This window comes from Synchiropus splendidus, chromosome 2 (assembly GCF_027744825.2).
Source record: "Synchiropus splendidus isolate RoL2022-P1 chromosome 2, RoL_Sspl_1.0, whole genome shotgun sequence".
Classification (NCBI taxonomy): Eukaryota; Metazoa; Chordata; class Actinopteri; order Syngnathiformes; family Callionymidae; genus Synchiropus; species Synchiropus splendidus.
In genome coordinates, this window is record NC_071335.1 from 8,557,212 (window position 1) to 8,584,422 (window position 27,211).

Genomic DNA, 27,211 nt, shown 5'->3' on the forward strand with positions numbered 1-27,211 from the left:
GGCTTGACACAAAAACTGACACAGAAATGCTAAAATCGTGAATCAACTGTTTACTTTGCTCAGAAGGGCTGTTTTCCAGTGAACCAAGGGTCTTGCACATAAGTGAGAAATGTTGAATCTAGGTGACACACACACACACACACACACACACACACACACACACACACACACACACACACACACACACACACACACACACACACACACACACACACACACACACACACACACACACACACACACACACACACACACACACACACACACACACACACACACACACCTTCCCCTGTCATATGACTGTGTGAATCATGGATTTGTCACCCAATCACAGCACGTGGTCCACTGTGTGGACACTGGAGCACATGTGACTGCTGTGGTCTTTTAAATGTCATGTATGCTCCTCACTCACCAACAGCAGAAGCTTCTTGGACAAGACAGTTAAAAGTGAACAGATTGTTTTATTAAGTGGCCTTCAATTATGTCATTAAAAAAAAAAACATACACAGAATGACATGGATGAATATCACAGTCTTGTGAGGAGCACTCTGATGTCGAGCGTGACGGACACATTCCGGTCCTTCACAAAAGAGAACTGACTCTCAGCAGCACGACCACGTGTTCTCCACGCTTTTCTTGTCCATGATTTTAAAAGAGCTGTTGTGCTGTGGAGACTGCATTGCAGAGACCGTCTTCTGGCCCTTCAATTTAGCACCCACGGCCATGACCACATCCTCCACGCTGTGCTGATGGTATGCCTCCCGGTGCACATGAGGACACTGTCCCACTGCTTGTTTGGCAGAGGTCTCGAAAAATGTCATGTTATGTACCTTGGCGAAACTCATGGCCCGCTCCTGGCTCACCTGGCCCATGGGGTTGCTGTGGTTACGCAGATCGCTCTTGTTCCCCACCAAAAACCTGAGGAACAGAACCGCTGACAATGTTGGTGACACACTATATTCTTCAAAAATGACTTCATATGGAATGTTATCCAGCATTTTGCATGTGTTCCATGTTGGCATTGCAGTTGCAGACTGAGCTGCTGCCATGCTATCATTCGGGCGCCGCATCGGGTCGATACCAGATACAAGGATTGGTGCATCCCTAAGTCAAACCTCAGGTAAGAGCTGGTATAAGGCTGTGTGTCCTCACCTGGGAATCTCCTGACCTAGTGAATTCTGCCTGCATTCTTCTATCCAGGCTGCAAGGCTGTTAAAGCTGGCCAGACAAGTGACATCATAGACAAAAAGAACAGCGTGGACATTCCTGTAGTAGTGCTGCACCATGGATTTACGGAATCGCTCCTGTCCGGCTGTGTCCCACAGCTGCAGCTAAGAGGGAGGGAAGAGGGAGAATTTAAGGAAAATGACTTTCATCAAACACAACTGTGACACATGGTAACTTGACAGATACTCATGTTTGAAACGTGCTAACATATCCTGTGAGCATTTGGCAATAGCACCTCATCTGGCTTTCAGTCTGAGGACATAGAGCTGGAATGGGCGTCCGCTGGTGACGGGCCAGCCTGGGTTAGTGCCTGTCACAACAGCAGTGTTCGAACTCAGTGGCAGAACCCTGAGGTGATGATCCAGCTGAAGTAGAAGCATTACAAAGCACTAGGGACTTGTGGGACTCCCGAGTCAGCGCACAGGAGTCATGATGCAAAGAGGATGAGAGACGCCTTCAGTCAGCGCAGCATTCGATGGCTCAGGAAAGGGAACCAGAGCAAGAACATTGCTGGACCCACTCTAATCCACCAGGAGTGACTTGTATCCCTGTGGTGGATGGGGTCCGCTTGGGGTATCATGGCTCTGTTGCAGGGCTAACAGGGCTGATGGTCTCGTGCAACATCACCGGGATATCGAGTGCCTCTTCACTATTACCACCTGTGAGTTAGACAACTGCGAGGGCCTAGTCCATATTGGCAGTAATAAGTAACTCGGATGAACTACCTGTGAGAGTTGATCTTTGTCACTTGTACCCCTGCTCCCCTAATTATGCATGTACACATTTCCCAGGGAGGATATTGGGAACCGCGTTTTCCATTTTCTTGCAGATGATGTTGGCTTCCTTCGACTCATCTGATGAGGTAGTTATTCCAGGCAGTAGCACCAGGGAGGAGGTCCCTGGGCAGACCCCCGCTCGCATCCCCGAGACGAGACTGAGGAGTACAGAGGGGCTCTGCGCGAGCGAGCTCCTGACCCCATGATACAGCCTCAGCTCAGCACTGGAAAGTGGACGGATGAAGTGAATGGCTCATGATCATTTGTCTCGAAGCCACAGCGGGATGCTGGACCAGATCTGCAGTGATGGTCACCTAAAGGGCACTCTATAAAAGCACAGAGCTCATACAGACTAGATGGAGACTCACAGAACACCTTAGCTCAGCAAAGTGGTTTCCTCTTTCAATGCAAGATTGAGTCAACACGCAGCCCTCAGTCAGAGGGAAAAACAAATGTGTGATCTCCCGTGTCAGGCTGAGTCAGACAGACAGACAGCATCAGAATTAGACAATGACAAGTCATTCTGATTCTGAATGTCTCTCTACAATGACCTCCTCCACTGAGAACATGGACACCCATCTGTCCAAGTGAAGCCTGCCTCCCTTTTGGTGGGGACACTTTTGTCTCACTGAATTACTTATCGGGTTCACATATATTAAACGAGATCCCAGTGGTCTTTCCCTTAATGACAGTGAGGTCAGAGAAACAAGGAAAAGATTGGATGGCATACTGTCAAAGGTTAGCATCGAAGGTTGCCACTGTTGGCGGTACGCCTTGGCAGAGCTGTCCCTCACGTCACCCTGTGGTGTCTGATCAAACTTATACAAGGCAGTGTGAGTAATGAATGAGGAAAACATGACATGAAGGTCCTCGATTAAAATATTGATGAGGACACCAATTTTATTGGTAATGTGATGGAAAAGTGTTTCAGAAATTCAAAATAACTTGCACATATGAACACAATCTTCAGAAAACAGACACACGACAGATGAAGGACTGCTTGCCGTTTTCTTCTTCACCCTCACGCTACTTATTCCCTGCTGAGATTTGGAGTCATGTGTTCAGTTCTCTTTCTGAGGAGCGCATCCTCCTCTGCCTCTGGCCAGGCTTGACCTCACCGAAAAGGTTAACCGAAATTCACTTGCACACACAGCAAGGCCGGGACTGCTCTGCTGTTCAATGGCTCCCGTTCTCCGTCATCAAACTCCTGCGGTATCGGGTGAAAACCTCTAGTTGTTTCTGAATGTGGAGCCACGCTGCTTATGTCGTTTCCGGCTTCTAGTGCACACCTCCCTGCTGAGAGCATCCTGGCCATGTACAACTCTCCACGAAGGCTCAAGTCGGCGGCCAAAGTCTGACATGTTTTGAGCCAAATGGACTTTGTCTTGAGACAGAATCAGAGGTGTGACAGCCCCCTCACAGCTAAACAACCCTGTTTTTAATGAATACATAAGCGACTTATTTGTAGTTATGTATATATGTATGTAGAGCTCTCTGAACAAACGGTCAGCAATAATGAAACAAAGGTCATCAGGCTGTAACACTGGTGCCAAATACAGTCGACGTTTATTCACAAGGGAAATATGGTCAGAAAGAACACAGCACATCAGCCGGCGGGGCAATAAGAGGGGACACAGAAAGAATGCTCAGTCCCCATCAGACTACCCTGGGCACTTGGGCCTTTCTCTTCCACGGTTTTTGGAGCAAGTTCAAACGGGTTCTGATAAGGACACTAGCTGGGACCCTCCACTTCACTCCCTCCAATGGACACGTGAAGTTCTTACACAGGTCACGTATGTCTTATACCTTTCATGTGAGCTCAGCAGACAACTTCACAGTTCCAGTACTCAACCGGTGTCGAACTGTCGAACCAAGGTAAAGCACGAACTCCTGGACAAACGCGCCCTACATAACTTCCATGTCCAGAGAGAGCTCAACTTCCAGACTTGATTTACACGAAGCGAACTCGACTGAGGCGACCAATTAAATATAGGCGACTAGATTATCTTAAGTTGTCTCTTTCAAGTCACTGACAGGAAAGTTGGGTCTACCTTGATTTTCCCTCCATCGATCTCCAGAAGCCTCTCTCGGAAGTCCACGCCGATGGTGGCCTCGACCCTGCAGGGGAACTCCCCGCCACAGAGTCGGTGTGTCAGGCACGTCTTCCCCACGGCCGAGTCTCCGATTACCAACACCTTAAAGGTCCTGCAGCGAGTGAGCAACGAGGAGACGCTGGACAGAGAGGCGGACAACTCACAGGAGGACTCCATCGAGATGCCGCGGTGACTTGCCGCAGGAGCAGTGGAGGCGTGCGGCGAACGCCAGTGAGAGGAGGAGACACTTGGGTCGTCAGACAGCGAGCAGGTGTTAGGGAGGGGAGCTGATCACAGGACTCCATGCCGGGCGTCATCTACCGAGCTCCTCCAGTGTGAAGGTCGTTTCAGAATGAGTTGTTTTGAAGACATCAGGGAGTCTTCGCTCGCTAATTTGTCCGTTTGAAGAATGATTTTGTCAGGTAAGTCAAGAGCTTAAACTAGAAATCTGTTTTAAGGCGTTTGTAGAACTTGTTGGGCGGGGGGTTCGTGCGCGACCGCTGCCCGCTGCTGCCCCCTGCTGAGAGATCCCGTGCAGCACGTATAAAGTCAGAGTAGGTTTGAATCCAGGGGTGGGCCGGGGTGTTGCAGGTTTTAGTTCCACCTGATCATCACACACAACTTGGCTGCAGATGAATCAGAAAGGACCAGACAGGTGTCTCAGGAGTTCAATCCTCAACTTATTAAACTCCTGAGACACCTGTCTGGTCCTTTCTGATTCATCTGCAGCCAAGTTGTGTGTGATGATCAGGTGGAACTAAATAGAAGAGATGGTGCCGTCATGAATGGTTGGAACAAAAATCTGCACCCACTGTGGACCTTTCTGGAACAGTTTGCTCGCCCCTCCCGTTAGAAAAATGACAAACAGTGGCGATGTGGAAACACACTGTACCCCAGTCTATGTTTTGGGGAAATTGCTATTTTTGTACGTGTACTGTTCGTTTTTAACAGCAGGCAAGCAGCCTAATGAATCAAACCACCTTCATTTGCTTTATAATTCACTGCTGTTAATGATCACTAACACCATGTTACATGAGAGGCTGTGCGACGACAACAGCAGTAGGTAACTGGCATTGAGTATTTTAACACGTTCTTGAGGTAAACCTGTAAAGTAAATGACATTGAAGAAAAACACACAGTTTTTTTCCTATTTGGTTTTAATACAAAAATCCAGAGATATCTTACATCGCCATCTCAGATATCATCTTTCACATTAGAACCCAAATTTGGAGGAAAAAGGGGAAGAAAAGAGATGGAAATGGTACAAATCCCAGATTCCAGAAAGGAACCAGGCTTCTGAAATTGAACTTGCAGGACAGTAGATGTCATGAGAATGAGGAGCCTCTGACGAGTCGAAGAGGTGATCTTGTCTGATATTGCTGTGATCCATTACCGTCTCAGGGTTTGTGCAAGTAGATGTACATCTGCACCAACACATGGCCAGTACAATCCAGTGGTAGCACACCTCAAAGTGAAGGATGTTGAAACATGATACACACGTGGTTCAGCAGCACCACAATGGGACTCTACTCGCACCCTTAATAGAGAGCAGCTATGAAAACAGAGTTAGTTCTTATAAATAATGAACCTATGCCATTCTCTGCCCGGAACTTCGATCCCCCATGACTCCAGGTAATAGAAACAATAAGAATTTGCTCTTGAATTGAAGGAGCACAGACAGTGTGCAGAGTATGTGTCGTTCCATGCCAGCAGCTTGTGCCTCTGCAGCCATTGATCGGTGATTTGTACAGTCTGTCACACAGCCAAGACATGCCTGTGGAACGGCACCCGGAGCGGACCTTAGAGGCTGCTTTGGTCATCAGCATCTCACTCTGCTCATCTACCAGCGTCTCATAGCACTGGGATCCAATTATCATTAGATTAGTTTGGATTAAAAAGAATGAAGTGGGCACAGGAAGTAATGGAAGCAGCAGAGTCAAACTCAGCATGATGCATCGTCTATGAGCAAACGCCTAACAGTCTGTCTCACAGTTTTACCCAACAACTGTTTATTAATTTGAAAGTTGGTAGTTTTAAAAAAAAGGTAAAATGACCATCCTATCGTCTTCCACTTCCCCTTCTTTACCACAATATACACAACTGCGCGTGCACGCACACGCGCGCACACACACACGCACACACACACCTGATTTCCACCATATGGGAGGGAGCCAAGCCATGCCGGGTCAGACCCAATTAAGCTAGACCAATGGACGAAATGTTTATTTCGATTTCCGTGTCTGGTTTGACAAAATTGCTGCCAGGCGTACCGCAAGGCTCCATGCTAGGCCCAATTCCTTTTCTCATCTGCCGTTGTTCCGACCTGCTTACATCTCATTGGCTATCTCCTCTGTTTCAATGGACACATCTCCGTTGGCAAGCTTGGAGCTCTCCTCATATCCAGGGGGCATAAAAGCTAGCGTGTAGGGGTACAGCTTGTGACACTCTGCACGGTACAACTCTGCTCTCTCCTTGCAGTCCCCAAACACGTTGCTTCGAAGAGTCTCCAGGACATCAGTGCAAATCTAGGGGGCAAGGACATAGAGTCAAGTCTTTGAAGTGCACTTACTGGGTATAGCCTTCACTGAATCATCCAGCACTGAGATTAAAACACAAAAACAAATACCAGTATTGTTCTGTTCTCCAGTGACTCATCAAGTGCAGCGGCCAACTCTGCAGCCTTGGTTTCGGTTGATGGATCCAGACACACCATCATCTTAGCAGCTGAGGAGAATTGTGGAGGATGAGGTGATGCACAGGAACACAGACAGGTCAGGGAAGCTAGTGAGCAACCTACCAGCCAGTCGGTGTGGTATGGAGTTGGAGTGTTTGCTGAGGTAAGCCTGATTGAAGCTCTTTGGATTGCTGTCACCAAAAAGCCGGGTGATTTCCTGCTTAAGAACCGTGCCCACCACTTCCGGCAGCTCTTTGCTCACTGACACTGGACAGAAAAACACTGGTGAGGCGGGGAGATACGGCCCAGAGAAGAGATGTGAGCATGTAACACGCTACCTCCTTTGAAGAAACGAACCAGACACTGGTGCAGCCACGGGTGGTCTGGGTCAATGGCCACTGCCCTCTTCACAGACTGCAGCATCAGCAAGTATTTTTCTAATGAACCAAGAGAGACAAGAACTTCTGTAACAGCAGTATCATACAGTGCGAGGTGATGACCAGAAACAGCACACCCATCACCGCACTGATTGTTGGAACCCAATCCTGACCAAATCATAAACAGAGCTTAATGATGAGGCACCATGTTTAAAAAAAAACAAAACAAAACATTTCCCACCTGCACTTGGACTAGGGAGGGGCGATAACTTATCGTCCATGACATACCGGCAAAAAAAATTCCCGCAATGAGAATTCTGCATCTCAAGATAAATTCAATAAAAACACAGCTCACTCGCAGCATTGGACTAGTATACATGACTGTGAGGGTGCACCATGCTCTTCAGGTCCGCAGTGTTTGATAGCCGACACTGGCATGTGACAGTCTTGGGAGAGAGTTGAGGCTCTGGTGGGCTTTGGTTCACAATCATAGTTTTAAACTTATTATTAATACAGGACACCTTTGATAATGACAGTGGTCAACTCTGAGTCTCTGGATAGGTGTTTGTTTTATTAAATCGAGAGGTCCAAATAGGTTCTCAGAAGCGGTCGTCTGCCTTGGTTAACATCAATGCAGGGTCTCACGCTGCTCTGGCACCTCAGCAAAACACCGTGGTGAAATAGCCGGATATTTGACAGACATCTGCCCCAGTGGCAGTGTCCTCTTCCGCGTCCCTGAATAGGGTTCACCGACTGCGGACACACTTTCACAGGCAGAACTATTGCTACAATCCGGCATCAGTCAGGGACCATCAACAAATTCTAAAACAGCATATAAGTGAAATCAAACATGCCAATGAAAGACAACTTTAGGAAGGAGAATTGTGAAAAGGTTTCTCATTACACTAAACAGAAGACTGACAGTTTGTATAGTGATTGCAAGAATACAATATGACTAAATGTCAGTTATTCACATAATTTCTATTAGTTCTTCAATAGCATCTGGGAAATAGAGAGTAGTAGACTGTTAAGAGACACATCGTACATTGAGATACATTGAGGACAGACAGCTCAATTTAACCCCTAAATAAAGCTGGCAGAGCTGTTTGTCAGACATGACGGAGAGATGTGACACACTGAATTTCTCATCTCTACACTCTCTACACTACTATTATATTTAAACATGAACAAATGACAAATGTTGGAGACAAATTCCACTAAGAAACAGTCGTCAGTGATAATTATTATCGCCTAAATTTATTTATTTTTTCCCTATTGCCCATGCCTAATCCAAATCTGTGAATCAAGTAAAACATTTTTTTTTCCTACGTCCTCTGGATAACAACCAAAAAACAAACAAATGAAGAAAAGTGGCCTTAAAGTGTGCTGACAAGTGCTAATCAAGAAATGCTTGTTGCACTCTACCTCAAACCATATTTCCTTTTAGCAATCGAATTTAGAAAAGTAAAGTAAGCAATTCTGTCGTTGTCGAGGTATTAGTCATCATCACATTGTGTCTCGCCCAGCGTGTCGAGTCAGTCTCTTAAAACTAAGGTGCAACAAGTGGATCATCTTTTTTGATGACTTGGCATTTGCTGAGGACGAGCCTGAAGGCCACTTCCGTATACAACCACATGTGTTGTGTCCTAGTCCAACACCAAAACACCAATTGTATTGTACGCAGCGGTAGGAAATCTTTGATTATTTGTTGCAGTGGTATTTCCAGCAAAGCTTACCTTTTCTGAAGTAGATCTCAAATGCCAGGAGGTGGGTGTCAATTCTGTCCTTGACCAGGTGCTTCAGAGGTATTAGGAACTTGACAGCTTCTTCCAGTGGACTTTCTACCTGTGAGGAGGACGTCAGAGCCAGGTGTTTGAGTTTCTTCACAGATGGCCCCTCTAATATCCAGCGCCTCAGTGACTCACCTTGACCAGTTTGTCAGGAATGAGCTCCTCTTTTGGGCCACCAATCTCCTCATCATCATCCTCCTTCTTTTTCTTCTGGTTCTTAAGCTGCTTCTCCTTTTCAGCATTCTTCTTCTCCTCCTCCAATTGTGCTTTCTTCTGGGCTCTCCGCTGCTTGTTCCGGAGTTTCTTAAGCTCTTTGTCCGAGAGGTTGGCTGTGGGGAAAAAGCAGGGTCATTGACACTCATGATGAAGGGAGATCTTCCACCACTGAGCTGTCCTCACCAGTGTCAGCCTGCAGTTCCTTGCTGTCATCAGTAAGAGGACTGTCGTGCAGGCTTAGGTATATCTGGATCGCAGTGACTGCGGCCTTGTAGTAGAATGGATGCATGCGGAGCACGTCCTCCAGCTTTAATAGGTCCACATATGAGCGCAAAGTCATCTTCCTCATGCAGTAGGTGTGAAAGTCAAACTGGTCGTCTGTGATCTCCACAAAATGCTGGGGACAAAAAAAGATAATGACACAGATGAACAAGATCCCTTCATAATAGTACACAAGTGAGAAACACCTTAACACTCTTACCCTTTCTATCTCATGGCACTTTTTCAGTGCTTCCCCAAATTTGTTCATGGCCTTATAGGCAAGAGCACACTCTGTTTGGAACCACATACACTGCATCTCGTTCAGGTTCTCCACTGCAGATGCTCCCTCCTGCAAAGCAACACCAATGTTAAGCCACATTCTTGGCAATAGGCTTCAAGTCGACCAGTGTCACGACATTTTTGATACACACAGGATTAACAAGTTTATTTAAACACATAAAACGTGGTTTCTTTTAACCAGCGTTGGCTCTGTGAAAAACCACCAAATCTATGTTTGTCCTTAGAACAATGTCATTAGGCCAATATTGGCAACTAATGCCAACTAATTAAATATCCATGAGTAGTATAGCATGTGTCATTGAGTGAACTTCTCACCCGCGTGAACTTTGAACACATCTCCTCTGCCTCCTTGATCATTCCAGCCTTCAGCATGTACTTGGCACACTTAGAGTTTATGAATCTGTCTGCTGTGTCCAGAGCCTGAGCCTCATCCATCCACTGAGCTGCTTCCTTGATGTTGCCAGCATGCTGCAGAAGGTTACAAAGTCAGTGCATCTGAAAAAAAAAAACCCAAAAAAAAACAAGACGTGTGCAAACCTTGTAAATTTTGGCTTTGATGAGGAAGAGTTCGATTAATGTTGGTGTGCTCTCGATGGCTGCGTTGATGTACTCCAGAGCCAGCGTCTGTTGTCCAACAATGTCGTAATGCTGAGCCAGGAAGTACTGCACCCACAGCAGAGTAGTGGGCGGCTCCTCTTTACCTTCATCTGTGAAGCAGCACACAAACACCAGCTCACGTACAACTAGAGGTAAACAACAGACTGCAAAATTCTATTTCTTCTCACCATTCTGACTAAACAGACGAGAGCTTTTTAATGAGGTTTCGAACCCAACTACCAGCTCCTCAATAATGGCCACCTGCACAGGGGAAAAAGGCAAAGTTTACATGCAGAGTGAGATACAACTTCAGAACCTTTGCTACATGGCTTCGTCAGGTTATGATCATTTCATAAGATAAATCTGTTGAAAAGTGTCACCTTCTCCTTGTCATTATACAGAGACTTGAGAGTGGTGAAGACGGGTGGACAGCCCTTGCTGAAGTTCAACCTCAGATAGTGGTCCAGACACATTCTAAACTTCTCACCTGACAGAGAACAAATAAATAAATAAATTAAACGTGAACAGGCAGGTATGCACACACGGACGCACACACACACATCAACCCTGTACACTGTGGAATTGTACATGGAATTGTGGTTGAAGTTCACAGATTATTCAGCATGAGGGCATATGAACAGCATATTTACTAAGCACAATCGAACTGCTCCAACAAAGTCATCGATTGTCTCTCAACATTGAATAGCAGTAGCTCTTGCACCATGGACACTTCATGAACAAGCTGCTAAGATGGAGCTACTATTGAGGAATACGAAAATGGCTGCACCATTAAGAAAGTTGAGTGGTAATCTGCGGGGAACCAGGCCTTTAGGGAACTTCTCCCAAGCTTCCTCATAGATCTTGTGTCTCTCCTCCACACTGCCTGCAAACAAAACAATTAACCTGTCAAGTAATGCAAGGCTATTATTGGAAAGAAAATAACAAAATTGATCCTGATTTTCTTAAATCACATCATACTTGGTTTCTTGGCTTTTTCCAGTCCGTGATAATAAGACCAGTTCTCTGGGTTTCTCTCCTGCAGGCGATGGTAAACTTCTGTGGCTTCATTCAAACGCTCCAATTTCAGCAGCAACTCCCCTACACACAGTGGAGGAAAAGTGACGGAATAAATATATACATAACGTTTTGTTGAGAATTTCCTACTGACAGACTATCTGGTTTTTATATGATATGATATTAAAAGGATCTTTATCTTTACACGTATTTTTTCACACTATATCCCAATATTTGCAACACACAATCTGATTCTGGGTTTTCTTTATTTTTAACGCTTTCAAGACATATGAAGCAGGAATTATGGAATTATGCAGCAAATAAAAATGTTTAATTACTCTGAACATAATGTTTTCAGAAGGGATGTCCCAATACCAGTTGTTTGCTGACCTAGTATCAATACGAGAAATTAATAATACGACGGTATATGGTGTATTAAAAAAATAGTTTGACTTCCTTATTATCTGCCCACGTTAACATTAACATTTCAGTGGCTGAAACTGCAACTTTTTGAAAATGTGGCCCAGCCTCCCGAACCTCTTAAATTTGACACTGAAAGTTGTCACACGACTATCTGGGATTGCCTAAACTTGAGCATATCTTGTATATTACGTCAAGTGTACCGTCTGACCTGATCATGATGTGCTGCCCTGTCAATAGATGTGAAAAGTGATGAAGGACCTGCTCCACCACCACCATTTCTAGAACATTTACATGTCGTGGGGGTCTTGTCCAAACCCCTCCAAAACCGCCCTCATCACTACGGTCTTCGCCTAGGTATGTAACCAATAGCTAAGCCCGTTAGAGGGCGGAGCACGTATGACATAGAAATGTTCAGTTCTATGAATGTGTGTGAAGCCCTCTAACTGTTCGCCCAGCAGGCCGTGTCCTGTTGCTGAGTTCAAAGGAGGAAAGGTAGCAGCAAACAGGTTTTATTTATAATCATCCAATTCTCAGGCACGAGGTGGGGCCTCAGAGTGGCGAAGCCCATTAGAGGGCATGTATTCATAGACCTGAAGTTACATTCAGGTAACTAACATTTATGTCACAAGATGACAAATGAAAAGATAGTATTTGTTCCAATTATGTCTTCGTTGACTTGATGTCGGTGACCTTGTAATATTCCATGGTGAGGCTGTGTATACAAATGGTCTGTATGAGTAATACAAGCAGTCATTTACAAATTCAGTGTTGTTATATCATTTCATTATCTAATAGCACAAATCAAAATCAAAGTCACAATTGTCTAAGTCACAGGCAATAAAGCAGGTTAATGCAACAGTGGTACGACAGTAAAGTTAGGCAGACATCACCATTTAGCTAAAAATGTCTTGGGCCAATTATGCCATTTGGATAGCGATTTGCAAGTGTGTTTGGCTCAATCATATTTCTCTGCTGTAGGAAAGGATGACATAATCTCAACTGTACTGATAGGGTTGGTGACCTACCTCTCGTCTCTTCCACTGCCAGTTTGTCGCAGATCTGCTTCTCATAGTTGGATAGATGCTCTAACGCCTCCTTGTACAGTCCGGCTTCGCGAAGGACCTGGTTCTGGTACAGGAGCAGTTCACTGTACTCATAGTCGACCTTGTCTGGAGACGTCTGGACACACAACATATATGTTATCAATTTTCTTATCTTATAATTTGTGTGAGGCAAACAGAACCTTGACCTTTCTCACCTGTTGTGTTTTTCTGAACTCTTCAATGATCTTGGCAGCCATCTCATAGTCTTCTAGAAGGTGATAGGCTATGGCGTAGCCAATCCAAGAGGCTCGCTGTGCTGGACGTAGCTGCAGCAGCTGATAACGCGTCTCCTGCAGATACATTGGAGATAAACTTCAAGCTACTCACAATCAGAGTCATCTTTATAGTCAGATATTTTCATACAAAGAATTTGATCTCAGTTTTGTTCTCTGAAGAAAAGTCAACATAAAATCACATCTAGTGTACAAGGACAACATACAGTGTAAAGGTGGTTATTTGTGTACAGCAGTTAAGTTAATATAGCAATTTTCCTAATGCAGCTATGACTTGAGGGAAAAAAAGCTCACAGGACAGAAGTAAATCAGAGATTACCCCCTTTAGTGAATGAGGAAACCTCCAGAGGGGGATATTCGGTTCCTTAGCGATTCTCAATGGAAAAAAGGACGAGAAATGGGTCGAGTAGTATAAATACACTTCAGGGATTTTTTTTGTGCCGATCACCAATACGATCACATGGATTGACAATGTATTTGAAATCAAAATGATGAGACCTTCTGTGTACATAATGTGAAAACATGAACCATTAAATCGTTTTAATGGTTCATGCAGACACTGTTCAGACACTTCAAGGTGGCAAAAATAGAAAAACCTTGTCCTGTCAAAAGGACAACTGAAAAACATTTAATTCAATGCGAGACGTTGCAGGTGAATCTCTAGAGACTATGCTATGTCCATGAAATATTTACATACTGTAGCGAGAGAGAGAGCACACATTTATGAAAGTTACACTTTGGATGTTTTCAAAAGTTTTAGATTCAGGTGGCTAACGTACGGTGCATCTGACTGCAAAACAGCAACGGCCCCGGCCGTTTCCATTTCTGTCTCTGCGTAAACAACACCTGAGAAAGGCTGGTCATCTAGCTCGGTGAAATTAATAATTATTTCATATCATTCTGAATGTCACGCTCGGACCCACGGGTGTTGCTAAGTGTCAGCTGGGGTAACAGCCTACAGCTGAGGAACCAGCAGTCATGTTCATGAGCAGAAAACTCTCCATGCTCCGTCAAATGCTGGCGCTTTATATGGCGTTTAATTTGAAAGGCGCTTTCCTGCGCAGCATTAACCTGACGGATTGAAAAACTATACAGCAGACATGACACTGCCGAGTGAGCAGCAGGGATGGATGAGCGCATCAACACCAGCGGGGCTTCATCAGAGCACCAGCTGTCACACGTGATCAGTTGTTGTGATCGGCAGTGACTGGTAGTGATCGGCATTCATCGATCACGCTGAAATCGGCCGATCAAGATCGGTGACCGATCGGAGCATCCCGAATAGATTTGTGTTTGATTTCAGATTAGAACAAATGTTTTATGATTAAATGTTTTATGATACTACTCGCTTCTTGATCGGTTTACACTGCTGTACAAATGACAAAGGAACATGAGTAACTGCTATTTAGAGTTCAAAAAGCTCTGTGGATTTAGCATCAGAGGAACAGAGTTGTGTGACTGATCTGGTACAGAAATTAAACCTGTGATGCCTGAACCATGAAACAGTTGACAGAGAGTACCAGTTCTTTTAAACACAGGTTTATATTGGTGAAGGAAAAAAAAAAAAAAAAAAAAACATCAATGCACATGTATGCATCTCATTTAATACATCTGCTCATTGTCCTTAAATGGTCTAACAATATAAACATGACATCTAGCCGTTAGCTCATGGTTGTTTACTGTCAATGATTAAACACGGAACAGTATCATTATATACCATGATGTCGAAGGGGATCAGTGGTCCTAAATACGCTCCTCCACACTTTAGTGATTAGCTCTGTGAACGTGCAGCGACGGCAATGAGTCAAGTCAGACTTCACAGTCAGGTATCGACAAGAGGAACCATCACTATTATTTCTTAATGATTCGAGATAATCGGACAATTTAGAACGGGTGCTGAACGGGAACCTGCTTTGGATGCCCATCCCAAACTACAGCTCTGTGTTAAACACTATGGTCCTCTTCAGGCTGTGTATGAATTAGGGGTGGAACGATATCGGAAGCTCCCGATTAGATACTGTTGCAATATTTGGCTGTCACATCATATCATATATTGTGGCTATCAGGATATCACAGTATACAATATCTGCGATATCTGATATATTGCAAGAAATTCCATTTCATGTGAGTGAAAAGTTAAAGAAGTTAAAGTGCATGAACATTAATAGCATGACAAAGTGAGTGAGTAATAGTTCTCCTATCTAGTGCATGTATTGCTATCAGCTCTCATGCACCACGCAGTTCAATGAACATATAACTGCTGCTGATGACGTCACAGTGGAAAAATAGCATACATTGTAGGCCAAGTGAAAGTTTGTTTACAACACAGTCGCCAGCTCTGTGAGCTGTTCGTTGAAGTTGAAGTCTGTCTCTTATACTTCAATCATGATGGAAAGAAGCTGCGTTAACTGCTTCACTTGTTCCCACGATTGTTCCCGTTTCATTGATAGAAGAGCCAAGGACTTCGGTCCCGGAAGTAACAGTAATGTATAGCCAGGATAGCAGCTGCTAGACTTCTCAACATCACCTTGACTCAATTACTTGGCACGCTGGTGCGTCCACAGCAGTTTTGACTGGATAGTTTGAATAAAGAAGCTCTAAATCAAAGTGCGTGTGGTGCGGTTTTGTACATTAATCCCACTGGTGTTAGCACCGCTAACGTCAATGTAGCCCATATCTCTTCACTCATCGAGGATTAATTTTGAGTTTCACAACATGCTTTAACCAAACACGTAGTAGTCCTTCTCAAACTAGCCGGGTCCGGTGCAGCAATGATAACTATTAGCAGTGCCTGTGTTTATAACATGATGACAGAAAGCACAAGTCAGAGCCTTTAACTAAACTAAAAATGCTAGGTAATCCACTATGTATGTTGTAGTAAAATACCAATATTCAATATTCCATCAGTGTATCTGTTATTTGCAAGATATTGTTCTCTGTATCTCTGTACCTAACCTTAACCCAGCAATAAATATCGTTTATTTCCCTCCACCCCTAGTATGAATCTGCGTGACCTCATTCTGAACCCTTCTCTGAGCAGGTGGGTCCACAGCTTCCCGACTGTCAGAGGACTAGTAGTTTGGTATCTCATTCCACTCACCCTCAATACCAGATCCCTCCCAAGGCTGCGTGCAGAGTCCCATGATGTACTCCTTGTGCACACATGATTGTGGGTTCAAATAAGCAAAGAATTCCATCATAAAGTTTGCTGACGATAGGTGATAACAAGGAGGAGCCCTAGAGAAAAAAGGTCTCCCACCTGGAGAGCTGAGATCAAGAGAGTAGTCCTCTCAGCTGACTATTAAAACCGACCGAACGCAGAACACTCTATTGTGCTGAAGGGGTTTGCTCATACTGAAGTCGCATTGTCTTGGCAAACAAAACGAAGCCACACTTATGAGCACCGCAACCTGTCGCCGATCCAACTCCCTGGTGACTGACTGCCAGAGGTGGTGATGTGGAGCAATGTAGCGAGGGCAGCAAGTTGGAGTCAGACCTTAGTCAGAAACCAAGTAGAGGTACAGAAATGAACATATCTTAATTAATTATATTAATTCCTGAGAATCTGATCATTTCTCACTGCATCTACCAGATCTTGATGCCTGTGTGTGTTTACACAAACAGCTACACGACACATTGTCGCACAGATTGACATCAACATATTTTTGACGTTGACGTTATCGATGACATCAACTAATCGTTGCAGCCCTAGTCACGAGCCTGAAAATTTGTCAGCCAGCCCGATCACTCTGGACATTCTCGCCTCTCCTTGCTGTCAACAGGCCACCGGTGACGTCACCTGAGAACCAACAGGCCATCTGTCGACTAAATGAAGAGCCTGCATCATTTCCACACAACTACTTTGCACGCTTTCATACTTTGATGTTTTATTACGTTTTATTTTCAGGTACTGCACTACATGTAAAACTATAAAACTGTTTTATTGGAGCAGGGACAAAGAATTTCACCTCGTTTTGTACGATGCACATTGTATGTGTGATCTTGAATCTTTCATTTTCATTTTCTACCTCGTGATGGCACATTCTGTAACAGTATTAAAATTGAAAAGAAAAGCAATTAAGATTTCATTTTCAAAAGCTACTGCACTTAACAGTTAACAAATTTCAATTGTGAATTTGAAAATGCTTTTTAATTTTCAGAAGGAACCTGCCTTGTCTTTGTTTTCGGTAACCACCCCAAATGCATTTTACATCTTCCTTCGCAAGTTTTTTTTTTTTGACAAAGCTAAAAAGAAAACATTGCCTTTTTTAATTTTCATTCCTGTTACACAAAAATAGTTCATAATTGAAATTCAATTGGAAATCCTGAGGCGCGCAGGGAAGTGGCGTTACAGGCTTGACAAAAAGGGCTGGGATGCGCGAGTACTAGCTCACAGTTGTCAGAGCAACTGACAGATCTGATCATTTGTATCAAACAAGCGAGCAATACACAATATGAAACTTTCAATTCAGTGCCTTACATTGAAACTAAACTTGTGTTGTGTATTTCAACTATCATTTCTCACGGATTGACGTAAAGTAATTTTAATTCAGTGGTGCAGAAAGTCATCCCGAGACGCTCCGGTCTCAACACAGTGCTGCAGACAGACCCCTGGATAATGGCAAGCCTCTGATTGACTACCCGTTGACTTGGTATGAGGACGCAGTATCTGAAATACACTTAGCTTCCGTTTATTCCAGGATGACCGTCCACTGACATCACAGAAGCGCAATCTGTGACTTCACATAGCTGTAGGCCTGCACGATTCGGGGGAAAATATGAATCACAATTTTTTTTTTTTAGCGATTGATATCAATTCTGTGTCACAATATTTTCCCTCACGAAATCTGAAATTTATTGCACACATAAATCATGACAGAACAAAGTTGCAGCACCAAACATATGGTATTTGAGGTACTGATAAAGATTTCTAGTAAGGATGCTCCGATCAGGGTTTTTACTGCTGATGACATGGATTGACAAAGTAATCAAAATGAGCCCTTCTGTGCACATGATGTGAAAACATGAACCATTAATTCATTTTAATTCAGACACGTTTTAGAATGCAGAATGCAGCAACTATTATGTGAAACGGACAACTGAAAAACATTTAACGTAATGGGAGACGTCTCAGTTTGGTGAATCTCTTGAAACTTTGCCTATATTTATTTATCCTGCCCACTTGTACCGGGACTCCGAGACAGAGAGTATTGCATTTATGAAAGTGTCCAGTGCGGACGTTTTCAAATGTTTCAGATTCAGGTGGCTGACTAACGCTGCACCTGACTCCAAAATGGCAACGCATCCCTTTGTTTCTTTCTCTGCATAAACGACACCTGAGAAAGGCTGGTCATCTAGCTCTGTGAAATTACTGACAATTTCTTGGGCAATTGGCGTTCTAAATGTCACGCTCGGACCAGTGGGTGTTGCTAAGTGTTAGCAGCACTAACAGATGCTGAGGAACCAGCAGTCTCACTTTCATGAGCAAACTTCAAATGACCGATTGAAAGAACCATCACAGCAGACATGCAGCTGCTGAGTGAGCAGCGAGTCGGGAGGAGCGGCTGCATCACAACCAGCGGGGCTTCATCAGAGCGCCGGCTGTCACGTGTGATTAGTTGTTATGATCGGCAATGACAAGCAGTGATCAGCATTCACCGATCACGCTGAAATCGGCCGATCACAATCGGTGCCCAATCGATCGGAGCATCCCTAATTTGTGGTGTTACCTTGTGGTGCTGCGAGGAGTGAAAAACACGTCTTGCAAATCACTTGAGACTAGCGCTCATCATCCAGTTTGAATCCAAACTACAGCCACCGAACCGAATTAGAGCCTTTTTTTAGGAACAAGTTTGTTTTGAGACTGATTAGTGGGCTGATTCTGATGGGAACTAAGAAAGCAGTGGTTTGCAGCGCCGTTTGGGAGCGTACAACTCATAAAGGAAAGGTGCTTTTGTGATGCAAATCCTGTCGGTTTGTAAAGTCAATGCAAACTGAATTTTATTGACAATTAAATCAGACAAGGGTGAATCGAAATCACAATTTTTAATGGTTTATCGTGCAGATCTATACAACTGTATTGTATATTACACATGAAATACACTACACATTTAGTTTAGATCATGACAACATGGAACGCTGAACTACAAACTTTAGACTAGGCATAGCTCGCTTGTTTGATACGAAAGATCGGCGCTGTCATCTACTCGCCTCAAACTGACAAACCAACGCTGGCGCAGAGTGACCGAAATTAGTTTTTCTTTTGGATTTTAATTCTGTCACAGAATAATCAGTCAATATACTTCACAGCATGTGTTTTTACTCTTGTGAGTAACTCTTGAGATCAGTGCATTCAGGTACTCACCCTGTAGCCCTCCAGGTCTCTCATTTGGATCTGGAGCATGGACAGGTCACGGAGGATCTGCAAGTTATCCTTGTCCCATTTCAGCGCATTACGGTAACACTTTATTGCCTCGTCATACTTCTTGTCAGAGCGCTGCAGTAAGCCATACACATGCCAGCCTGAGATGCATTGCAAGTTAAGGATGAAAAACAACACTTTGGAATTTGGTGCATGTGTTTTGAGGTGCAAAATCCTGCCAAGTTGTGCTGACTATTGTAATATTGGAATAACTCTGATAACTTAAATTTAAACAAAACATTTAAGTTTGACCAAGTGATAGATAACACAACAACAATCAAAAGTTCCGCAGTTGTATATCCTCTCTGAAATGATGAAAGATATCAAAGGTTCAGAAGGAAATACTTCCAGTTGCTTCAATGTTCACATTAACAGAAAATTATTACCAATGCCTACTTGTCAGAGAGAAAAAAAAAACCTATAAAAACAGGGCGCAACTCAGACACCTTTGTCACATTTCAGACAGTTTTGCACGTCAACGACAGACAAATCTCAATCATTCAGCGGCACTGTTTTGATGTGTAACCTCATTGAACTGTTAGGTAGTACAGCTTTTAACTCAAGCAATTTCCAGATTTGGTCTCAGGCTTTTCACACTGCAGCTTCTGTCTCGTACAGCCTGAGTTCCATTCGCCCGCTGCTGTGCAGCCTCGCACCTCTGCACCTGCGGTGATGTCCTTTTTTTCCCCCCTCAGCAGACGCCGCTCCACGCAAAAAAGCTGGTTAGTGACCCACAACGAACATGCCTTCACGAAGTTGTCATCAGCCAGGTGACAACCTATTTATGACCGTCGGCTTGACCACCTTATTTCTCTGTCACTTCTAAACAATAAGAGTCATCGTCGCCTCAGATATTAACTGATGACGGACCTCTGCCATGGTTGTAACAGAATGTGGTGTTTCTCAGCCAAAAGTAAACATGTTGATTTTAAAAACTTATGTTGATTTTACAAGGAAATAATAATAAAATCCAGGCTGCTCGCACAACAAGTTAAACAAGAGAGAGTGCACAGTGTGAAAAGCCCCTTAGTCGGGAGTCTACATTTTGACAAAAAGAAATAAATCCAATGATCCATATTTGCTTGACTGACAAAAGTTTGCCTCTAATGAATAATCCAATCATGAAGGCTAAATTAAAGTTGTTGAGTTAGTGGGGCAGCACTTAGGGTCAGAGTTTGAGGCAGCACTTATCAAAAGGGTGTGTGAGCAGGTTCCCCCCTGTCAATGGAGACAGAGAAATAGGCAGACAGAGGGGATGTGCTGACTCAGCTTCACAGAGACAACACAATTGCTGTGTCTGGTTCAGTCACACACTACCACTATAAAGTCAAATGTATATTTCGAGCAAAGAAATGGAACATATGCAAGGATACAGACATGGCTCTTGAGGTCGTTGCGGAGGCCTCTCCTTACAAGTTCATAAGCCTCTTCCTTCTTCCCGAGACAGTTGAGTGTCAGGCCCTTCATCGCTAGGGTTTCTGTTAAGACAGACACCATGAAAACACAAACCCAAATGGACAGTTCCTCACTGTCTACACAGTTATTACTTACCTCCATGTTCTGCAAATTTTGGGTTGGACAGAATTTGTTTGCAGAACTTGAGCCCGTTTCTGTATTGTTTGTGTTCGTAACATCGCTGAAGGGAGAAAAAAAAAAGAATGCTGTTAGGCCAGGGGAAAAGTATTATGGCCCTCCATTTAAAATAGTGGGTGTAATAATTTATTCTGAGTTGGTTGTCCCAAGAACCGTTACTTCACTGCCAAATTGACACAAACACCCAAATTTATCGACACCAGCTTGTTTAAGCCGTTAGGGATGAGCAATATGGACAAAAAAAGTTATCAGGATAAATGTAATTTCTGCAATAACGATAATTATCACAAATATATTTTCATTCCATTTCATGTGTTGGACACACAGCACAGTCTCTCTAGAAACAGTTTTATGATGATAACTTGATGATAACTTCTTAGTGGAGTGGAGTCTTCAACATCATTATTTGTTGATGGTCCCTACCCGGGTGATACCGGGTTGTAGCATGAGCGCTGCCTGTGAGACCGTGTGTGTCCGCCGTCAGTGAACCCTAATCGGAGACACGGAAGACAACACCGCTGCCAATACCGGAGCGGATGTCTGTCCAATATCCAACTATTTTCACCACGGTGAAATGAGGGCCGCATCAGAGAACCTATGAGGACCAACACATCTAATAAAATAAACACGGAACCAGAGACTCAGAGTCGACCAGTGTCATTAGCAAATGTTCCCTGTATTAAAAGTTTAAAACTACAATCGTGAACCAAAGTCCAGCACACTCTCCACAACTGTCACACGCCGGTGTCAGACGCTGGAGAGCGTGGCCCGCTGTCATTCCTACAGCATGTTGATTCTTCACTAATGCAAATTATATTGACGACTATATGAAAAATCCATCCATCATAATTAGCATTTTTATCATGAAAAAAAAAAAGAAACCTGCAATTCTGAATGTATTTATTTTACCACTGCCTGTGTGGCACCATGGTATACATGTAGCAGATGCATCCTAATCTGATGCTCTCCACGGTTCTTTCCAGTACTTCCGCCCGGGATTTTGACCCCTTACTCTGAGATTTCACTCCACACACAGAGATTTTCCACTGCTTTTCTCAACATATAGTGAAGAGTGACTCGCAATGTCACTGCTAGGGATGTAACGGTATGGCAGTTTCACATATCACTGCATTATTATCATGGTACTGTGGCAATGTGTACAAATGTTAAAAAAAAACGTAAATACAGAGAAATTATTTAAAAGTGACCTATTTAGGAAAAGAAATGTAGGTTTTTCGAAAGAACAATAATTATTCAACAAATCAGCGTCTTTTTCCTGCTTCAAAATAAACCAGGCGTTGCTGGTTTCGCAAATCAAATACAAATTTAAGAATATCACAATCAAATGTAAAATGTGTAGATCAAGTGCTTCTGAAATACTTTGTGCCACTGTAAAGGACTAAGAAGCAGCTCCCAGCCTCACTGGATTTGATGCAGAACATCCACACCATGTGTGGCCTGTGACCAGGCTTTCAGGTAGGGCATCCAAAGCCACGGCCCCCAGCCCTAAACATGCCATCAATCACTGCAAGCTTTCATGCCGCGAGTGTGGCGCCTTGTGAAATGTGAATAACCGCATGATTAAGGCGGTAAACAAACAGAACAGCAAGCCACTGCTGCTAACGGGTCACTTGGTGAATTTCTGTCATATTCAGCGAAATTAACAGGCAGACAGATGTTTTTCATGTAAAACAGTGGGGTGACACTACAACCAAGGCATTATACAGGCAATAATAATCGGACATAGAGCTGGTGAATGAATTGATTTTTTTAAATCGGGATTACGATTATGTCTTCCACCGATTACGAAAACGTGATAGTCGTCATGACACGATTATTTAGCTGGACACCCGTCTCCCCAACTTCTCTCATTATGTCCCGATGCACCCAAATGCTGCACTACGCCTCGTCCAGAAGGCACAGTGACAGGCTCTGCCTGTCTGCGAGAGTGCTACACGGCGTATTGGATGGTAATATTAGCCACTGATAGCTCCCGACTCTGTACAACGGCGACATGGTATTCAGCGTCAGAACCTCAGAGGAGTAGACAGCGTTCTGAGTCACAACCGCAGTGATAGCTGCTTGTTGGAGATGTTTCGAAAACCAATGAATATTTGGAAGTGGATAAATGCATAAGAACAATCGCTCGCGCTCAACCTGAGACAGGGGTGATGAAAACAAGCGCTCCTTGTCATACATCAAGCTGCAGAGACGCAGGAAGAGTGCTCAGATGTGGAAGTTTTATCATTTAACGAGTGACTATTCTTATGAGCTCATGAAAAATTACGAAAAAAAAACTGGAATGTGAAATCACTTCTTACAACATCAGAACCACAGAAAAATCTATGCATCCCAGTCAAGTGCCAGCTCAACAAATATTTTCTTGTCTCCACTGTTCTCTTAAACCCAGACCTTACAGACTGGAGTTTCTAGAGAGAAACATTTAACTTACATGACGAAGGTTAAATATAACAGTTAAATTATTGTTTACATTTTACACTTTGTTTTATTGTAGATCATTGTTCAATAACGTCTGAAACTTCCATGACTGCAAAACATAAAACCGTTAGTAATCGAGATTATGACATGAATCAAAATAATCAAGATTATCATAATCGACCAGCCCTGATCTGACATTTAGGGCGTCCTGCTGAGAAAAAACTGAAGTCCATTTTTTCATGGCCTGGAGTGCACCATGCTTGCAGCACTGGCGTCAAGGTTGGCAAAAATGCAGTGGCGATGTGCAACTGTTACATGTAGTGGAAACCCTGCTTTTCTGTACTGGCCATTATTATAGCCCTGTAGTAACAAAAATGGTATCCAGTATTGAATCTTCCTGGGTATCAATATTTTGCTAGTGTAGTATCGTGACAACGCAAGTTAAATTCAAAGCGATCTTAAGTCAAGTCTGAATCACATTTAAGAATAAGGAAACATGCACCCAGAGGCAATTCAGGTGAAATTTCAAACCACAAATCTGCATCCTATGGGGTTTTTGTTTAGGTACACTTGTTCAACCAACTTCCAACTATGAAAATGAGCCAACTCACATCACTTTGTCTGTCAGCGTGACTGATCCACAGCAACAGCAAATAGACTAGCTTGGCAATACTTAATCTACGTGAGATTCTCAAGAATCAGAAAAGTAGTTAACCAGAATCCTTTGAAAAGCTTGGCCACTTGTCAGAATAAATGTTAAGTTGTATTCAACCGAAATAATCTGAGCAGAGTATAAATACAAGTATAAATCAATTCTTAACTCACAAAAAAAGTAGATGCTGACACTGACAAACCAGTGAGGACGTCCAGGGGAAAAATAAATAAATAAATAAATCATACCTACCGAAACCGCACTTAGATGGAGTTGGCAATGATAGACGGCTCAGGCAGAATTTGGTGATACTGCCGCACCAACAGCGCATGATCATTACGAGGCAAAGTAACTTTGTGGACCTCATAGATGCAGAATACACTATACATGCGCCACGTCGCCAGCGTCTTCTTGTGGTAACTAAACTTCATTTCAAAACGCATTTAGTCATTGTTATCTGTCAATACATGCTGCACTTAGTTCATGTTACTACTCTTTTGATTCTCTCTCTCCTTGTGCCTCATTTCTCCCTGTGAGGTAACCAGTTTCAAGCTGGTGCTTTCAGAACCTGGAAGTGGCGCAGAGTCAGAGTGGAATGCAACTGCCACGGACCGTTTGGTTGATAATTCAAATGAAACATTCTGGTGAAAAAGGTCTGGTCACCGTGTACATCAATCACATCTCTGTCATTCAAAAGTTCATTCAATCACGGTTGTGTGCCGCGCTGATGACAAGGGGTGTTCAGGAGCTAAGCACAGATGAGGATATAAAACTTTGAGCATAGTGTCAAGTCTCACAGAGACACCACTGTCATTGTGGTGGTTAATCTGACATGTGCAAACTGATTGTAGCTGGCACCAGTTCCAGCTGCATCATTTACACGGAACAAGCGCCCAACTTGTCCACTTTCAAGGTTGGCTTTGGTCAACTCTGATGCCAGTGCCAAGTAAACCACTACATCAGCAAAGAAAAGATATTATTCAACCACTAAATGCGTCCATGCATGTGTAAGCTGTACATACACAGGTGTGATTCAGTTTGTAGAGCACCTTGTCAAACGGTTACTGAAAGGTGATATACAGCTAAAAGTGTTATTCAAACTTATTATTATTGACATTACTATTGCCATTAATGGGTAGTTGCATATTGATTCATGTCTGTTTTCTAACTGTTATTGTAAAAGTTTCAAAATAGGCATTACACACTAATACACAACCAAGCTCCAGGAATTTGTTAAACTTGCTCTACCAAGACTGCAAGGTTAAGCACTAAATGTGCAGGTGGCCTCCGAGACCTTTCAAAGGTTAAATTTACATCAGCCCTCTATCACCTTTGAGTAAATACATTAAAATAGTTCAATACTGCCTACTAAACACAATCAAGAAACACAGCAGCAGTCGTAGTCCAATTTTGAAACGTTATACTGAGTGACATTTTAATTGGCATTTGATTTGTACGACAGGCTAGACAGAACAGTGTAGGTCGGGAAGTATGTGGACAACCATTCTGCTGGATGTCGTCTCCGCCAGTAAACACAAGTGTACTGTACCACTCCACAACGGCGGACCTCACGCCTGCCCGGCTGCAGTTAAATGGCTGCCTAGCCCGCCGGACCTCTCCCAACTGAGGACTCACGAGGTAGCAGAGTGCAACTTTCATTTGGCTAGTCCGCGTATGTCAGCTGCAAACTCGACACAAGTTTGAGAATTAAAAGCAGACAGAACTGACCGCTATTCCCCGACGAAAGCAGCAAGCAATCGTGGTAACAACATTCGTCAAGCAAGTAAGAAGTAGCTCCGAGGCTAATTGCTAACACAACTCGCGCTAGCAAGCAACCCTATGAACAGATAGCAGTCTCTGTGCAAAACTAAAACGGCGATTAAGCGCAATACGGCACACAACGTTGGGACAGCAGCAAGGGCAATAGTCCTAAATTGTGCTGCACTCGCATGATGAAGAAACATGTCGCACCATTTCAGCCCCACGGTGACAGCGCAGAACAGGGCCGAGCTAATGCTAACAGTCCGCCGGTGGCTGTAGAAAAGCGATCCAGTACCATAATAACAACCGTTACACAGTTTTAAGCATCGAAGCAATAACTCACCAGAATCCGTTTGAAGAGAGCGTTCTCTTTCGGTGGTAGAGTGACTGTAGGCATTGTTGCAGACGAGCTTTACTGTCCACCTCGACCTCAGCACATGTAAGCTAAAGTTAGCACTGGCAGAACAAATGAATCGATCACAGAGCAGATCGGCTGCTCCGCTCCACTACTCTGACCTCGACTTGTTCTTTTTGGCCAAAGCGCAGTTCCACCCAGTCAATATTTCTGTCGCTACTTTTCTTCCTCTCGCTTCCCCATACCAAACTAGTTTTCATGAACAGACGATTGATTTCTGAACATTATGCGAACAAAAGGGTGAATGCATTTAATATCGGTGAAACTGACGCAGTGTTGTCGCCAGTTACGGCAAACAATAAAGATTGATGTGGTGAATATAACACACCAAACTGTGACATCATTAGTATGTATACAAATATGCATTACAACCACTGTCAGTAGTCACACATATTTATATACTGTCGGGAGGGGGGGTCAGAAATCAGTGCCACGCAAGTGAAATTGAAAGTGTAAACACTGAAACGGTTTTTCGGGATTTACTTTTTTTCCGAACAGAAGATTAATTTTCAACAGCATGACCATCATCTCGCTCGGTACTTGGACTGTTTTCAAATCATTCAACTCCCATTAGAGGGCGCCATAACTGCGGACTGGCACGGTCATTTTGTTTGACATTTCATCAAAGTCAACTTAAAATAGGCGAATTTATGGGTTCATTGCTTCCTATCCAGGGATTGGAACCCATGACAGCCCACTACATGGTTACCAGAGAGCCAGTCAGACTGGATGGAGTCTTGTCATCCTCTACCTGTGATGCGTTGATTCGTGCCACAGTCACGACTCTGAAGTGTGTGAGGAGGACGGTGTGTGTCTGTGAATGCTTGGCTACATGGTGAGACACAC

The 27,211-nt window shown here is 43.7% G+C and overlaps 2 protein-coding genes across 2 annotated transcripts; both read right to left on the reverse strand.

Moving 5' to 3' along the window:
- Positions 1–477: 477 nt before the first annotated feature.
- Positions 478–4,502, reverse strand: LOC128753670 (ras-related protein Rab-33B-like). The gene is made up of 3 exons (XM_053855590.1): positions 4,055–4,502; positions 1,153–1,331; positions 478–918 (listed from the first exon to the last, which is right to left on the reverse strand). The coding sequence occupies exons 1-3, from the start codon at positions 4,271–4,273 to the stop codon at positions 603–605; spliced, it is 714 nt and encodes a 237-aa protein (XP_053711565.1). The 5' UTR covers positions 4,274–4,502; the 3' UTR covers positions 478–602.
- Positions 4,503–5,248: 746 nt separating this feature from the next.
- Positions 5,249–26,452, reverse strand: LOC128753668 (N-alpha-acetyltransferase 15, NatA auxiliary subunit-like). Its single transcript, XM_053855586.1, has 20 exons — positions 26,294–26,452; positions 21,057–21,141; positions 20,879–20,983; positions 19,449–19,606; positions 13,007–13,141; positions 12,774–12,927; positions 11,290–11,409; positions 11,099–11,194; positions 10,692–10,798; positions 10,500–10,572; positions 10,252–10,421; positions 10,030–10,182; positions 9,635–9,763; positions 9,337–9,550; positions 9,073–9,266; positions 8,884–8,992; positions 7,109–7,207; positions 6,894–7,037; positions 6,723–6,820; positions 5,249–6,621 (listed from the first exon to the last, which is right to left on the reverse strand). Exons 1-20 carry the CDS (start codon positions 26,345–26,347, stop codon positions 6,424–6,426), a joined length of 2,595 nt encoding a protein of 864 aa, XP_053711561.1. The 5' UTR covers positions 26,348–26,452; the 3' UTR covers positions 5,249–6,423.
- Between the last annotated feature and the right edge of the window lie 759 nt (positions 26,453–27,211).

Coding starts and splice junctions, on each gene's coding strand:
- LOC128753670 (XM_053855590.1), bottom strand. CDS start 4,273: ATGGAGTCCTCCTGTGAGTTGTCCGCCTCTCTGTCCAGCGTCTCCTCG. Junction 1,332..4,054: donor TCGATGGAGGGAAAATCAAG/GTAGACCCAACT, acceptor CCTCCCTCTTAG/CTGCAGCTGTGGGACACAGC. Junction 919..1,152: donor CTAGGTCAGGAGATTCCCAG/GTGAGGACACAC, acceptor TCTGTTCCTCAG/GTTTTTGGTGGGGAACAAGA.
- LOC128753668 (XM_053855586.1), bottom strand. CDS start 26,347: ATGCCTACAGTCACTCTACCACCGAAAGAGAACGCTCTCTTCAAACGG. Junction 21,142..26,293: donor CTCTCTTCAAACGGATTCTG/GTGAGTTATTGC, acceptor TTCTCCCTTCAG/CGATGTTACGAACACAAACA. Junction 8,993..9,072: donor TTCCTGACAAACTGGTCAAG/GTGAGTCACTGA, acceptor TCCTCCTCACAG/GTAGAAAGTCCACTGGAAGA.